The sequence below is a fragment of the Desmodus rotundus genome, chromosome 6, assembly GCF_022682495.2.
Source record: "Desmodus rotundus isolate HL8 chromosome 6, HLdesRot8A.1, whole genome shotgun sequence".
Taxonomy (NCBI): domain Eukaryota; kingdom Metazoa; phylum Chordata; class Mammalia; order Chiroptera; family Phyllostomidae; genus Desmodus; species Desmodus rotundus.
This window is the reverse complement of record NC_071392.1, coordinates 69068531-69086278: the sequence shown is the minus strand read 5'-3', so window position 1 is coordinate 69086278 and position 17748 is coordinate 69068531. Positions and strand designations below refer to the sequence as shown.

At 38.4% G+C, this 17748-nt stretch overlaps 1 protein-coding gene across 2 annotated transcripts in view; it reads right to left on the bottom strand.

The window, feature by feature from the left end:
• The window catches only part of PTPRZ1 (protein tyrosine phosphatase receptor type Z1), a 191326-nt gene extending 175141 nt beyond the window's left edge, over positions 1 to 16185 (bottom strand). For both annotated transcript variants that reach the window (XM_045191159.3, XM_053926660.2), the window contains exon 1: positions 15802 to 16185. In XM_045191159.3, coding sequence (XP_045047094.2) covers positions 15802 to 15859 — 58 coding nt within the window. In that variant the 5' untranslated portion in view covers positions 15860 to 16185. The remainder of the gene's footprint in view (positions 1 to 15801) is intronic.
• Between the last annotated feature and the right edge of the window lie 1563 nt (positions 16186 to 17748).

Below are 17748 nucleotides of genomic sequence, written 5' to 3'. Positions count from 1 at the left end.
CATATGTTAAGCTAATAACTTAAAAGAAAACACCAACACTTTAATTATGAATGGATATAATGCAAAAATAAAATTCTGCTGTTAAAAATGTAACCTTTAGCTGTAAGCATTCACATAAAGCCTGCTTCAGGATGGGAGGAACTCCCTCCAAAGTCAATCACAGAACTCTTACCTGCATTTTCCAATATTATACTGCTCCTTCTGCTTTAAAAAAAAATCTCTTTTCAAAAACTTCTGGTCATAATAAGCTTTTCTGAAAGCAGACTACACGTAACTTTATGATTAATATCAGCTCCAAAGGACCATAACCAGAATGGCTGAACTTCATATGAGGCTTCTTATACTGAATGTTTAACTCAGGCCTCATTTAAAATAACTGAAATAATCAAAGCCTCTTTAAACAGCAGGATGAAAATATTGCATCTCTTAAAAATTAGTGTTTAATTCACCCAATTCTTCGCTGTGCTCATAGCTTTAAAACTTTGATAATCTAATTCATTCCCTATATAATTGTTTTAAAACCTGATTTTCCCAAAGTAAGTTCCATATAAAACTGCTTCACAGCTATTTGCCAATTGGTGATTAGTTCAAATACTGCTACTTCTAGCTATTATACAACCAAATAGCTTTTTAGCATTTTAGTAATCTAGTATTCTATCCAGCATCACTATTTATTTCAATAAGTACTCTCTTTTTCAGTGTCTTTTAATTAAAAATTTAAGTATTGTAATAATTTTTCTCAGATGTTTTATTTTCTCTTAGTTTTGTATTCCTTAAATTATAATGCTCATATCTTGTTCTGGATATACTAAAACAAACATTTCAAAATAATTTCTTAAATTATCTATTATATTAGTATAGTTGACAGTTAAAAAATAATGACTTGTTTTTCAGTATGAGTGATTATGTGTTTTAGTGGGTCCTTTATCTTATTCTAGCCTGAACAAGTTTTCTGAATTCAGTTTCTTACCACTGTTGTCCACCAAACACGGAAGTTACAGAGGTCTGCAAATAATTTCTGTTTGCCTGTTAGTGTCAGTAATATTTAAACTATTTTTATTGAACAGAGCACTGACTTCTATAACATTTCACTAAACATTTGTCCCATTTTGAGGGACTTTTGTTTTTAGCAATCTCTTTTTACACCTCTTCGTATTTTACATATCTTATCGTGGGCCTTCTAGCTACACTGTAAACCAGGTCAGCACCCCAAAGAGCAGAAACTCTGATTTTTTTTGTGACAAAAGTTGGTTTTAGAAGGTCGCTCATAGTCCCCCAAGCAGGGTACAGCATAAACCTTCTATTCTCACATTTTTTGAGACATTAAACTACGAGGAATACTGGCTCTCTTTCCCAAGAAAAATAGCTTTATCTTTAAAAATCTAAAACTTACTCTGCTCAAAATTTTTAAAGCACTGGCTACATGGTAAAATACAGACAATACAGCTATTGACAGCAACAGGTAACCAGTGGCTGTAAAATCTACAGTTCTTTCTCCACATTTGAATCAAACAGGATCTTACGTATCTCAGATCTTGTTCTTGGTGGAAAAAAAAAGAAAAAGAAAAAAAAAGAATAAAAGAACTGAGAGAAATGCTCTTGTGCTCTTGGCTGGCACTGAAGGGATGAGGAGGTGTTAGCGACAAGGATCCGGTATCTTTTTGTTTCATTAAAACCCTGGCTTGACAGGAAACATCGGGAAAACTTAGCCACAGAAACGGTGCATCCGCTGTGCAGGCCAACAAGTAGATTCTCCCACCGCTTCTTAGAATAAAGAAACTTATAGTTCTCTTTCTCTCATGTTTCTGGCCACAGTCATCTTTCTTCCCTTCTTCTGCATTCACTATTGTACCCTATTCCAATCACTTAATTTTCTTTCTTAAAAGTCTGAATGCCGAGAGGAAAAGCCCTTAGAAAGCGGCCCACGATAGTATGCCAATTCAGTTCAAAATCTATATAGACTCTTGGGACTGTTAAAATGAGAATGTGATTTGATTGACCTACTTTTAGTTCACTTTTTTAAAATAAGAGGGATTGAATGACTTTAACGGTGAACTGAATTCTAATTCTGAATGCTGGGAATGTGATCCCAAGTTTCCTACTCTGCTAAGGAGTGTGCTGAATGAGATGAGATGGTGGTATTTAACATTTGACTAGATAGATCCTTTTGTACTTTCTGTTTTTAAGGTGACTGCTTTGGAAGGAATTTCATTCCTTGATTTAATGTCACAAGTATTTACTAACCACGTACTACATGGGCCAAGGGTCTTTAGAGCCCAGTCCTTATATCTCTTGAGACAAGGCTCCTTCAAGAGAGAGAGTTATGGATACAACAAAAATATAATGTGAGTGATGTCTCCTTCTCTGCATCATGGAAAAGTGATGTGTGAGAGAACGTTTCACAATGGATGTGAAAGATAACTAGGAATGCAAGGAGCAATAAGCCACCAAAGAAAAAGGAAAAGCTTGAGCCAAAGTGAAGGGGCACAGGTGTGGAGGGTCAAGTCCAGTTGAACAGGCAGCCTGAGTTCAGGTTTGAAAAACCTTGAATGCCCTGGGAAGAGCATTTATACAACATCAAGAGTTACATGAACATATGGGTCCTTCCCAATAATGAGTAGGAACAACACAAAATCCCATCTAATATTTTCTCAATAGTTTCTGTGGGTGGAGACCTTATTCCTCTGTTGTGTTTCATTACTGAAGTTAGTGGCTAAAGAATTTCTTTCTGAAAATTACAGAAACGCACTAAGTAAAAGGAAAGTCCTTCACATAAGATGCAAGTTTTTGATATACAGCATACCAATATTTGTCGCTACAAACTTGCAAATAGCTTCTTAATATTGGCCCCAGACAAGCAATAATTTATGTTGTCCATAATGATTTACAGCATGTTTATTGAACTTTTTACATTATGGCAAGAAAACAGGTTGGTTTCCTAGGTTAATAGGATTTCCTAGGTCAATAGAGGATGCATGTGTTGCTGTTTTCATGGCCTTGTGTCGGGGTGTGTGTCTGTATTTATGCATGTGACATTTAGTGCAGTGGAACTTTCCAGCTGTGTTTTGATCAACTAATATGTGTGTATTTTGGATTTATAGATGACTGAGCAGTAAGATATGTAATATGTAAAAAAGTCTTCATTATTAATGACCACCATGTAAGGATCTTAACTGAGATAAATGTGAACACATTTTCTCACAGAAACTGCATAGTTACTCTGCCATATTGAACTACGGAAGAATGCAACAAGCATAATTACTTTCACATAAAAGTCTGTATCAGTCTTTTCTTGATGACCTATTTTCAAAGAGTTTTCCCCAGTAATGAATCACTCAAACAATTTCCAGAAGACTGTGTGCTACAGTCTCAAAGTCTTACATTTAAAAAGCCAGCGTCCCCCATGTATTCATAAGGGCAAGCTCACTGCGCAGAGGTGCACTTTCTCTACCGGCAGTTAGACCCAACCTTTCTCGGGGTCAAAGGGTTTCTATACACCCTTATCACTACCAGAGAGATTATTTGGCTAAATATTATCTTCATTTGCTTCATCATATGTGCAAAAAACAAACAGTTGTTTTATTTTTTCAAAATGACAGATGCTGTAGGATTCTTATTTAAAAATGTGGAGGAAGAAGAGGAGGAGCCGCTGTGAAAAGCTCCCACCAAACAGGGAACTGGAATATTGTCTTGTTTGTTTGCTTGTTTATTTGTTTATGGCAGGTGTTTTATCATTGGGGGGGTGGAAAGGTTATTACACAATCTTAAAAAAATTACTGAGGAACATGGAAGCATTTTGTGTTTCTTGATTTCTTCTGCCAGGAATAATAAATAGTTAAAATGTAATGAAAGATTAGGCAAGAGAAAAGCATTATGGGATACTTTTTTGTGGGATGGGTAATGCCCAGATTTTGCGGCATATTAAAGGATTTAAAGGCAACATGTACTAGCCAGAGGATTTCATCCTCTGTGCTTATTTCTGGGAATCATTTTTGCAGACAGCACTGAAATCTATCTCCAAAATTCTTGCCCCATTTTGATAAACTTTTAGCTAAGAATCATATGCATATCAACTCATTCTTTAAGATTTTAGTACCAAAACTTTACCTTTTTCACAAAATGGCATCTGCAACCACCAACAATTAAGCTTCAAATTGGGACAGACATAACTGTGGAAATTATGTAACATTTTCTTAGCAATAGGTTTTGAACAGAATATATAAGATGAGTGTTTTAACATGTTTTCCTTATATATTTTGCTACTTACACTATTATTTTGACTAGAGATGCAAAACCCAATTTCTGTATTCGAGCTTCCTTTTGAGTGAGTAATCTGAAATGAGTAATATACACTTATCTTTTTATTTCTGCACAAAGCAAAAGTAAGGGAGGAAGCACAAAAGAGGCTTAAATTATTAAATGAAACAGTAAATGTTCCATGGTCAAAAGGAGAAAGTGCTGCTCAGATGCTCACAGAGATATTTTTAAAATGAATTCACTCACATCTTTATTGTGTTTCTCCTCTTTATGATTTTCCATACACTTAAAGCATGACTCATATAATCTAACTTTTATTTCACTATTCTCTATTCAGGTATGCTCCCACCAGGGTTCACTTTATCTCTGTAACAAAATTAACTCCTAAAGAGAAAAACTATTAAAGTCCAGCACAGTGTTAAGCAAGCAGGAGCTGTCCAATGAAGATCTGGTAAAATGAGTTCCACTGATCTCAATGGGAATCAACCCCTTTACAGAGGGGCAGAACTGTATTCAGGTCACAGGAAAAAGCAGACCTTCTTCCTCTCCTTTCTTTATGTTGGAGGCTGGAAAAAGGCTCAAAATATCCAGGATAATTCCTACCATTAATCTTAATAATTTTTCTCAAGGACATAATCTTATAATGTTTGAAATAAGGCAATATCAATTTTGAGAGCAGAAAACATATATTCTTATTTATTCTGTGTATATATCACATATATATAGTTATATATAAAATACTTACATAAATATGTATGCATATTACATGTCATTTCCCCATTTTGAAAGACATCAAGGTAAACTTTATCATAACCATATATCACTCATGAAGAATCTATTCAGTCATACATCTTAAATAAAAATTCTTGCATCCAACTTGTGTATAGCCCAATATAGCTACATTTCTTCATTACACAAGGAAAAATACACTTCCATTTCTATTCTTGGCAGCTGCTACTTTATCTCTTTCTTAAATTTAATTATTCATTAATTTATCATTTCACATATCCTTAATGTATATTATGACATAGAATAGAAAAAATCCTATCACATTGTTCATGAGTTAGAAGGAACAATTGCAGAAATCAATTTAAAACAAGTTTTAGGAAGCCTCCCCTATGACTTATTTCCCATTGCACCGTTTTAATGCAAAATGCAAGCTGCAGACAATTACAGAGATACCAGCTTATGCCACATGAACATGACAGGCTTCAAGCAACTGGAAATCATGGAGAGTAAGGAAGCCTATTTATTGGCAGACAACTGACTGAAATGTCACACTGATACCTGTGCTCATTTTAAAAAGGACAAATAAAATAATTTAAAGGTGATAAAGTAAATAGTTGTGATAAAACCTGATAAAATTAGTCTGACATTATGACTGTACTCAATCCTTCCCATTCTTGGGGTGGGGGAGCTTTTTTTATGTTAAGTTGTGACTACGATCTCTACTAAAATAAATAAAAATAGAACCTTTTAAGCACAGTAGCATTTCTTCTTGTTACTTCTCAAGGCATCAAGTTAATCAGTTCAGAGGAAATGTTTAGCTTCATTTCCAACATCTTGTGGAAACAAATTTGGGGTTCCACCATTCAATAAGTAAGCAGTCTTCAAGGTACTATCCTCTATTTCTCTCTATTATTTTCTTCCCTTCCAATTACCATCTTCTGTACAATTGTATGTATTTGCTGCCTCCACTTTTCCTTCCTCGATATTTCTGACATTGTGTGGTCCTTGCCACATCTTCACCTCCACAGGTAAGACATTCCCTGAGGACCACCAATGACTCTCTCCAGATGGCTCCAAGTCTTAGCAATTATACCAATTATACTCATATCAAATGAGGTACTGTATTTGAGTACTTGTTAAACATTAAATATTATATAAAATGGATGGCATTATTATACCTACAAATGATCAATCGAATTTCCACTCTGACTACCACAGTGTAATAGACTTTTAACTGAAGTTCCTTATTCCCAGTATCACTCTGCTCCAATCTACTCTATACTCTTATACTTGAGTTGTTGTTCTAAAATACAGAGATCTACTCAAGTCGTTGCACTGCTCAAAACCTTCCAATAGTTCCATTACATATTGGACAAATTCTAAGCTCCAAACTCTTCAATTAGCCATTGGAAATCCTACCTGTTATTATATTTGAAATTTTTCCACTAAGACACACCCCTCCCAGTTTTTTTCCTTCCTCTAAACACTACACTCTTTCCCATGCAATGCTTCTGTGTACATTATCCTTCTTTCAGCGAATATCCTTTCCCCCAACAATATCCCCTGAAGCCCTACCTGCCCACACCTCAGAGTCTACATCCAACCCTGTCTCCTCCTAAGACCCTTCCCAGAGGTGAATTCAGCTTACACTCCCACACAACTCACACTTGCATATTCTGCAAAGCCTGCTATGTATGAGAGTTGTTTATGCATGGATCTTTCCCTCTTGTAAAGGGTGAGCAAACCACTAGAGAAATATTCTCTGTAGGAGGATATTTGTGATAAGAAATATGCTCAATAAAACTGAATTGATTGGTGCTTGTGTCCTCACCATTAATGATTTAGAATATTAAAATAGTTGTTTGGACCATCTGAAAAAGTTCTCCATTAACTTTTAAATGGAGCTATTAGTGCTTTTCAGATATAATAAAAACAAATAGCCTAGACCTGATGAATATGAAAATGTTATTTCAAGAAACACACACAAATCAACTGCTGAGATAAAAATATAGTTATATCTTATATGTATTACATAACAGAAAACAATAACTCTGATTCTTATACATGGACTTACACATACAAGAACTTAAACATGGAGGAAGAAAATAAAAAAGACATTGCAAGAATGTGTGTCATTGACAAAACTAAAGATATTAAGTGCCTGTGCCCTGGGAAATGCCCTTGGGACTCCCATCTCAGAAGCTGGTGCAGTTATCCGCCCTCATGCTGGTAGACTTGAATCTTTGGACCCACTCCAAGACTGTCTGGCCTCCTGAAGTTCCTCTGGCTTCCAAAGTCTATGAGGTCAGCCACGATAGTCCATATTCCTCCTTCTAGGGTTACTCTGACACTGAAACTCCCTTAAGAAGAGGAGACAGGGATGGGAAGTTCTCCAGACCCTTTGTTCTGTGGCACTAGCTTTGTTTTAGGATAGCATGAAGCCTGCCAATACCTCTGCTTAAGAAAAATAAACTAAGATTAGGAGTATTACAAAGTTGACCTAGATTCATGGTTTTAAACCCTGGTTCTATTCTGTAATGCCCTGGGGAATTTTAGGAAAATCTCCATGTCTGGGCCCTGTACCCACACATGAATTTGATCCAGGGTGGGGCCCAGACATCAGTATGTTTTAAAACTTTCAAAGGTGTATCAGTCAGCTCAGGCTTCTATAACAAAATACCATAGACTATGTGTCTTAAACAACAGACAATTATTTCTCACAGTTCTGGAGAATGAGAAATCCGAGATCAAGGGGGTGGCATATTTGGTTCTGGATGGGGCTGGAGAGGCCTGTCTTCCTGGCTTACAGCCAGCTGCCTTCTCACTGCATCCTCACGTGGTGGAGAGAAAGGGAGCTCTGGTCTCTTTTTCTCTTCTTAGGGGACACTGATCCTACCATGAGGACCGGTGGAGCCACCCTGATGACCTCCTCTAAACCTAATCGCCTCCCAAATGTCCCACCTCCAAACTCCATCACATTGGGGAATAGGAATTCAATGTAGGAATGTTGGGAGGGTACATAAACATTAAGTCCATAACACCACACAGTTACAAAGTGCACTGAGGATTGAGGACCACTGACCTAGATAAATGGTTGTCAACCTTTTTTGCAATGAAACAAACATGACAATGATATCACATATGTAACAGGCTCCTGTGGACAGACCAAGATTCTGCACAACTCTGTGTACCAGGTAACACACTACCCTTAGGTATCTCATTTAAGAAAATGTGTCAGATAGCATGAGGGTAAAAACGTCATTACAGAAATAATTTTTAATCTGATGATGACATAATTTAAAACCACTGAGAAAATCTAGAGTGGTCCTTATATCTGGCCAGCATTTTGTTATTCTAAGCATACAATCAGGACTCTGGTGGTGCCCATGATCTCTTCTAAAGGAGATCATCTTAAAGAGCAAGAGTTTATTTTTCCCTCCTCAAGGCTCTGAAACAATCAGTTCAGAGAAAAGGTCTGGTATCAATCCCCATCTTTAAGTAAATACGTTAGAGCACTAGGAGTCAAGAAATAAGCAGTCCAGCTGGTGACAGTGAAAGAACAGAAAAATTAAGGGTAAATGCTGTCAGGGAGAGCAGAGAAAATATGATAGAATGACTCTACAAGAGTTGAAGAGAAACTGTACTCATTGTTATAAATATTTTAACAGAAAATCCCTTTTTCCTACTAACTAGTGAATTATTCTTTCTAAGTATATAAAGAGTATATTTCCAAGGAAACTTCTAAAAATATACCTCGTCTCAATACTTGTACATAAATTGATTCATGTTTATTGACTGAGATCAGAAAGTTCACATTAAACAGGATCTTAATTCATTTACTTTAATGTTTGTATACAAATATGAAGAGAAAAAAAAACCAACCTGCCCATTTATTTTAACACACTAGAATTTTTAGGCAAAAAAGGAATGCTAACCCATCTTTTTAAAATTATATTAAACAAATATTAATTGACTGTAGAGACTTGGGTTTATTTCTGGGTTCTCTGTTCTGTTCCATTGGTCTATGTGCCTGTTTTTATGCTAGTACCAGGCTGTTTTGATTACAGTGGCTTTGTAATACAGTTTGATATCAGGTATTGTGATCTCTCCTGCTTTGTTCTTTCTCCAAATTGCTGCGGCTATTCGGGGAGCATGGATGGAAGGGTATTTGGTGAGGGACAAATACCATATGATCTCACCTTTAACTGGAACATAATCAACAAAAGAAAAAAGCAAACAAAATATAACCAGAGACATTGAAGTTAAGAACAATCTAACAATAGCCAGAAGGGAGTGGGGAAGGGATAGTGGGGAGAAGGGTTTTCAGGAACTACTATAAAGGACACATAGACAAAACCAAGGGGGAGGGTGGAAGCAGGAGAGGGAGGTGGGTTTGACTGGGGTAGGGTAGAGAGGTGGGGAGAAAATGAAAACAACTGTAATTGAACAACAATAAGATAATTTAAAAATTAAAAAATAAAAAGAAAACATATTTTATTGATTATGCTAAAAAATTATATTAACCACAAAACACCCCAAATTATACCACAGTAAAATATTTTAAATAATGGTATCATATGGTATCAATATCATTCTTATCAAACTCTTTATCAAAATGCTGAGCAATATTGAGGGTTTTTTTATCTGAAATTCATGCTTAGAGGGAAGGTAAAGAGAAATAGCTACAAAAAAAAAAGGAAGAGGAGTGAAGAGAAAACACAAAAATCCTATAAGAACTTTTTTTTCCTGTTTTTAACACCTGTGAGGATTTCCAACTCATCTCATGCCCTGTTCCATTTGAATTCAATTCAATGCAAATATTTGCTGAACATCTGCTACATGCAGGGCTAAACTAGGTATAGCACATCATCTCTGGGATTAATGATCAAACTAGAAATTCCAAAAGCATGTGTATCCATGCAAAGTAACTGTACTTCCTACCTTTCAGCTGGTTTCCAGAACCGCCTTAGGACACTGCCTTGACTGGAGGAGGCTTAATTAATCCTGTACGATGGCTTTTGACTCACTAAAAACACAGTCTTCAGGGGCTCAACACACTTCGGTTTTCATGACTGACCACCCCTTACCTTTCCTGCCCTCTCCTCCCTAAAGTATAAATATGTGTACACATACTTGCACCTGCACATACAGTGACTTGATGCCCCGCCCCCTGGGGCACAGCCAAGCTTCAGTGGTGCCAACTCATCCAGCACTTAATCTTCACTCAAAATTGCTGCTGCAACTACACATGGTCCATCATGGGGGCTCTATTTTTAAGATACAAATAGTATCTGGATCTAGGTGATGCTTACGCACCTTTCTGGGAGAATGAAATAAAGTGAAGGTTTGTTCTAGAAGTGGCATTAAAGATGGTGGCTCAAGGTGAATGGTGGCCTAACTCTCCAATCGGGATAAGAATCAAATCAAGAAAAGGTCAGATGAAATTGGCCCATCTCAACAGCAAAAGCTACTACTGTCGAAGAACTTTCACAGTTCTTTTTCTCTGTGACCAGTACATTAAATATTTACTAAGCATCTACTATAGGTGCTAAGACCAAGAATACTAAGTCCAACGAAAGTCCAAGGAGGAATGCAATACAGTTTTTGCCCTGAAGGACCTAGACTAGTGAGGAGGACAGAGAGACACACTGATGTATCATTTTATATTCCATGGATAAAACAAACCACGGATAATGTGCTGTGGGAACAGAGCACTCACTGCTGAACTAAGGGCTAATCTCTCCCTTTCAACACTAGTCCATAAAGGCCACAAAGTGGCCACTGAACTGTCTTCATCTATTAATGCTCTACCTAAGGCCCCTAGAATGTCTCTGTGATTTCTGTATCGCTGATATAGTACAGACCAATGGTAACACACATACATCAACACTTCAAATAATTTTAACGGCTTTAGAAGTTTTTCTAGTTGAGTTGACAACTTTTTATCCATTCTATCAATCAGTACTGTCAAAAAGTACCAGTGCCCTGGTCAGGTGGCTCAGTTAGTTGGAGCATCATCCTGTAACCAAAAAAAAGTTGCAGGTTTGATTCCTGGACAGGGCCCATACATAGATTGTGGGTTCGATCCTGTTCAGGGTACATGTGGGAGGACACTGATGGATGTTTCTCACTCACATTGATGTTTTCTCTCTCTCTTTTCTTCTCTCTCGCTCAAATCAATAGACATATCCTCGGTTAAAGACTTTTTAAAAAAAGTACTAGCAATACTTTATCAGCCTTTTTGACTCTAAAACAGTGCTGTCCAACAGACTTTGTGCAGTGATGGAAATTTTCTGTATCTGTGTTGTCCCATGCGGAAGCCAACCAACCTAAAAAATGTGACTGAGGAAGTGAATTAATTTATTTTAATAAATTTAAACTTAAATGGCCACATAGGCTTAGTGGCTATGGTATTGGACAGCACACTTCTAAAATATAAGAGTTTTAGGACTGTACAATATTATAAAATAATTTTTCCCTATAATACAGAATGTTATATATGTCTCTGAACAACTACAAACACAGATAAAAATGGGTTTTCTTTTGTAACCTGAAGTTGCTGCTAGGGATTACTTCCAGTAAGAAAATAAAAGTTAAAAACAATTGAAAGTTAAGATATTTAACACATTAAGAGATATTTGGGAAAGACTTATTCTCAATTAGTTCTAAACGAAGTATCTTAAAAGTGAGATTTGGACTTCCAGTCAAGATGGAAGCATAAGTAGACACGCTTTGCCTCCTCACACAACCACAGAAAGAATTACAACCAGATCTGAAGACTAATAACAGCCAGAACTGTCACAAAATTGAGCTGTATGAAGTCCAACAACCAAGGATTTAAAGAAGACACATTCATCCAAACAGGTAGGCGAGGCAGAGTGGCAGAGACAGGTGGAGAGGCAGTAGCAGAACAGACAGGAGGGATACCTTTGGGGCAAGCAATCCCAGCCCCAGGTCACGCAACACCAGGTTCCAGCACTGGGAAGACAAATCCCAGTTACCTCTGGCTGTAAAAACCAGTGGGGTTTGGGATATTGGAAGAAACTGCTGGACTTTTGCCATATGGGAACGCGTAGGAAGAGTCCTGAATGGAGATTCGCAGAAAGCAACATATGAACCCAGCTAGTAAATTCTAATAGCAAAGTGACCTCCTGGGAATGAAAGGAGAAAAGGCTGTTGCTTGGAAGTCACAAGGGACATATAGGCTGAGACAGGCTTTGCGCTGTTAAGTCAGTTGACTTCTCTGTACCTCAGTTTTCTGTACCTCAGTTTCCTCTGCTGTAAAATGTGTAAAATGAAAACACCTACCTCAAAGGGATTTGGAGAGAGCGAAATGAGAAAAAATACACACACACACACACACACACACACATTTCAGCACTGCACCCAGCAAACGCCTTATGGATGGTATATGGAAATAAAACAAGCTCATCTTCTTAATCCAGGCTTTCCTTTGAAGTCCTCTGGTCCTGAATCAGGGATTCCATTTCCATTCTACAGTCTCAAAAGTTGGCAAATGGGTGCTCAAGCAAAGTTACCAGGTTGGACATAATTCCAATCTCTTTAGAGAAAGAGGAATGGGAAAACACAGCTCATGCTTCCAGAGAAAACGGAATTTTTGCCAGAAGCAAAATTCCCACAACATGAAATTTTAAGCAAATTTCCAAACTTCTAGTGCAGACATGAAAGCATAAATGAATTCATCAATAAAATAGTTTATCCTGGCAAATTTCCCTGAATGGAGCAAGCACAGTCTACATAAAATGGAGAGATGAAATAAAAAAATTGCTACTCTGCAACACAAAAGTAATTAATTTTCTAAGTGGAAACTAGTTATTTTTGGGGGAAGGTCATAAATATTTTCTATTTCTGGTTAAACTTTGTTTTTGGAGTTTAAATAGATGAAGCTGGAAGTCACAACATACTTAGTTCCACCAATTCTACATTCAGAATAAACTAAGCAATTAATTCTTGCAGAGGAATTGGGTATAATTTGTAGTTAATGTGGCCCTTAAAGCAGTAAGATATAACAAAAGTTCAAAATTTGATTTATTACATACTTAACAAGAATATTTAAACATTTAAATTTTGTGTACCTTGCAGGGTGACATATAACTCAATCCAAAGATCCTGAATTCTCAGTAGTTGAACGAAACTATCCCTTAAAACTCTTGAAACACCTACCTCCCCTCTATGACTCATAGTTAAGCCTTCTTACAGGAAAGCCACTGCAGTTGTTCCCATTACCTGTTCAGTGGGTCAAGATTAAATAATAATTAGAGTCATACAGTCGTTCCATTAGTTCTCCACCTTGTAGAAAACCTCTCAATTATTTTAGAGAAGGTCCAAATTCACTTAGGGAATTATCTTGGAGTCAGTCATCTTTAATTTCTTCCTCTCTTATTAAGAATGTCCTTCAGCTAAATGGCATTAAATGTTGTTACTCATGTGATTTTTAAAAATAATATTAAGTCAGGATACCTTGGAACGTCTCGTTGGCCTGAGGACACTGAAGAGTAGTAATGAACACATCCACGAATACTAGAGTAGATGTTGAGGGAAAGATAATTGAAGTAGAAGCTGGATTTTTCACTTCTAGATAATGCATCTTGGTTTTTCAAAATGTGCTACCTAAGATCAAGATACTCATCCTATTTGAGGTTTCCAAGGCTCCTATGTCAGCCTGTAGGTAACACTGTAAAAGGCCAACTTTGTAAAATTGGGAAAAGGATAAAAAAGTAGTTACCTGCCAGTCTCAAAAACAAACAAACAACAACAAAAAAACTACCACCCCCACAGATTTTTAGTTCTAATATATTCAGTATCATCACATAAACTTGTGATGTGCTTAAGCAAGCAATTTAATCTTTTACAGTTAAATTTTCAAAGCACCATCAAAGCATTAATGTCCAATAAACTAAAATCTAAATAACCAAAAACAACAAGCTATAAGTAATGCTTTATTGAGAATTTGCAAGATGTGGCATATTGGAATGAAATGTCAATCAGCCACAAAAAAGAATGAAGTGCTGATACAGGCTGCAACATGGATGAATCTTGAAAACATTATGCTGGGTGAACAAAGCCAGACACCAAAGACCATGCATTGTATGAATTGCTCAGGATAGGCGAATCTATAGAAAAAAAAAAGTAGACTGGTGGTTGCCAGGGCTGGGGTCAAGAGAATGAGGATTGATTGTTAGTGGAGTTTATTTGGGGGGTGATTAAAATGTTCTGTAATTAGTGGTGATGGTTGCACAATTTTGTGAAAACACCAGGAACTACTGAATTGTACATTTTAAAAAGATGAATTGTATGCCATGCAAATTATACCTCAATTTTTAAAAAAAAAATTCGCAATATACTCAGAGCATGTGGTTCAGAAGGCATACAAAGCAGTATTCCCTGACTTATTTCCAAACTACAATGAGATTTATTTTAAATAATAATCTAAGCACCAAGGAGGTCTGGATTTGTTGTTAAAACAGATCTACAATGGAAATGTAAATTCAACAGGTGTGCGTCTGATGACCACAACTCTTTCAAAGAATGTCTTCCCCTCTCCAGAATCAAAATCTGTATGATTTTAGAGAAAACCGGAGCCAGAGTCCTCTGCAAGTTGTAAATGTCACTGTGTGCATCACATCACCCTTGAGTACTTCCATAAAGCTTCTGGAACTTAAATTATGTCCATGTATCTGGGGGACTATTGGTAATTACCACCATGTTTGCAATGCAATTCTAATTAGTTAGAATATAAAAATGATTTCTTTTCGTAAAGGTTAGTGTGCCAACAGCAGCACCATCTATTATCTATTGCATAAATATCTACTTTATTATGAAGAATCTAAAATTTAAAAATACTGTTATCCTCTAGCTGAAAAGAGTACGTGTACTCATAAATGGAGGTACATTTGCTAACTTTCAGGTGTCTGCCACCAAACCGATTATATTCCATCATAATAGCAAAACTTCCTAAAGGGAAAGAAAGACATTTCTTTAATAAAATGCAAAAATCAATCTTAAAATTCTTCTGGAAAATGATCAGAACATGAACCTGTATCCCAGGTAAATATTCTAACTGGCTATTTCTGACTGCAATTTCAGTATTAAATGTGTGACCTGAAAGGTGGTGGCCAAAAGATGAATCCATGAATATAAACACATCAACCTGTAGCTTCTGACTTTGGCACCAGTATCAGAACGTTGACAGAAATTCTGATTGAAACTTTGTTTTTAAAGTAACTGCCCAGACTTGAATGTGACTAAATTAAAAGTACTAAAACACACTGAAAAGTCAGGTTGGTGCTTGTTCCCGTTACCTCCTTTCAGGCGCTGTGTGCATGTGCGTGTAATTAGCATCAGGCACGTGTATTTTTCATTCAACCGATAATATCAGTAGCATGAACTTAGAAAAACGCGATGTATGGAGCCCCACACCATGGTTCCATGGTTGTATTTCTGGTTGTATTTCTATTTGTATTTATCTTCTTATGTGTACTGAACAGGCTCTTTCCACTCTTTGTAAAAGAGGAGAGGAGCCGTGGGGACAGGGACGGCGATTGCCCAACCTCTCTCCTATTCCCGTGGGAGCACGAATCCCCGCGGGCAGACAGAAGGTGTTGGAGGAGGTGCATTCTCCCACGCTGCTGACACCCGTGTGCCGCCGCCGACCCCGTGGGGTCCCAGTTCACCGTCCCTTTTTCCTCCTTGTTAGATGGCAGCGGCGTCAGCAAGTATCTAACGCTCTGAAGTCCCCCCGCCCCTGTCCCAAACAATCCTGAGAGGAAAACCCACCGAGGTTTCATCACTCACCCAGACGGCAAACACAGAGGAGCTGAATGCAAGCGAGGAAGCGCGCCAGGATTAACATTTCCAGACGGTCCCAGGGGTTCCCACGACTGTTCACTTCTGGGGGTGCAGAGGGAGAGGGAGCAAAGGAAATGCTTTCTCCTCCAATGTATAGACTGATGTCAGATTGTGTGTGTGCGGGGTGTGTGTGTGTGTGTGTGTGTGTGTGTGTGTGTGAGAGAGAGAGAGAAAGAATATTAATCGAGAGAAGGACCCGCAGTGGTGGTCGTGGGAACGGGAGCCACTAGCCGAGGCGCATGTCAGCGGGCAGCCGGGAGTCGCCTGTCCCCTTCGCTGGCTACCGCGACCGCGGTCTCAGCGCTCGGAGCGCAGCGGCGCCTGAGTGGCGGGTGCGCGCTCCGAGGGCCGGTGCGCGCAGCTGGGCACGACGGGGGCGGGGACAGAGGCGGGGCGGGGCGGGGCGGGGGCGGGGCTTAGCGCGCGCCGAGCCCGGCGAGCGAGCTGCCAACCCGAGTCGCGCGCGCCAGGACCGGAAGGGCGCGGCTAGCGCTAAGGGTACGGCGTAGCGATTCACTGGGCAATAGCACTCTCCCCGGCAGTGACCAGAGGCTTTCCTGTCCAGGAGTTAATGGAACCTGCTGGGGTTTAGAACCTTTGAGCAGAAGACTCTTCATTAAGGCTCCTTCATCCCTTTGGAAGAGAGGAGGCCAGAGCGTGTCTCTCACAGCCACAGACTGACCTTTGGGGTTCACTCGTGGAAGTGTTTTTCATTTTATCGTTGTCCTCTCTGCGATGCTTAGTGGATCCAATCAGAAAGTGGTGGGGACACCTGGGTAAACTGAGTGCCCCTTTCCCTTTTCTTTCCATTTTCCAATTCACCGAAGTCGTTCCAGACTCCGTTAAACGCAAATAATCTCCGGCCCTGATTGGGTGGCCGGTCAGACCCTGCTCTTCCCCAAACTCCAATCAAATTGTCCTGCTCTGTACAGCGGCGTGGGGAACTTTCAACTCTACAATGGGTCGCACGGGAAGGTTTTTAATTGCTTAATTGAAGGATAACAAAAGAGATGTAGCGCACGCCTTCTGCAGCCTCAGCTGGAAATGCCACGCTGTACGTCCTAGTTTCTGTCCGTATCTACACTGTGAGCGCCGTGATGGCAGCGAGTTTGCCTTATTTATTGTTATAACCCAGCTCCTCACACAGAGGCGGAAAGAGCCAGGAAGTCCCCTAAATGTTTGTTGAATTAAATTGAAGCCTAAATGAAAAGATAATTCAACGCCCTGAAAATTCATGCACTTTTCAAAGATTTTCATTTACATATTCTTTAAATGAGAACATTTTCTTCTACTTACATGAGACCGAATTTGGAGCCTTTTAGAAGTCCATTCCAAGACACGGAAAATCGAGTTCTGGATTTATCGCCTGTATTCTTAGCAACCAGTTGATGTAGGTTATCTGTACAGTGTGTGCTCCTGTGTCCTGTTCTTGCCTCAAAAATAGTATTTTAGTTTTAAATTTTTAAAGAAATTTATTGCATACAAAAATTGGGTTCTGAATGTATTTCTAGTGTTACCACCTGGCCTCACTAGTATCCACAGCCTTTGAACCGCAGGTTAAATGTGGAGAGCCAGTGATGCTATTTGCTATTGCTTCAAGAATTGATTGTAATCATGGAATAACTTTCAAATCGATTTAGAATGTTTATTCAGGAATTCCTATAAATAGTAAGAAATTGAATCTTGATCTTATTCTTCCCATGAATAAAACAGAAATACTGCAACTTTGAGAAGAATTATAATGGGGGTTGATTGCTCAGTTTCCACTGACAAAAAAAAATTCCAACACAGCCAGAAGTGTGTATATAAACTAGAAATGCACTGTGAGGTTAGGGGATCTGTATAATATGGACTGGAGTAGGCAGAGGAGGTTTTCTAAAGATGTGTAGTTAA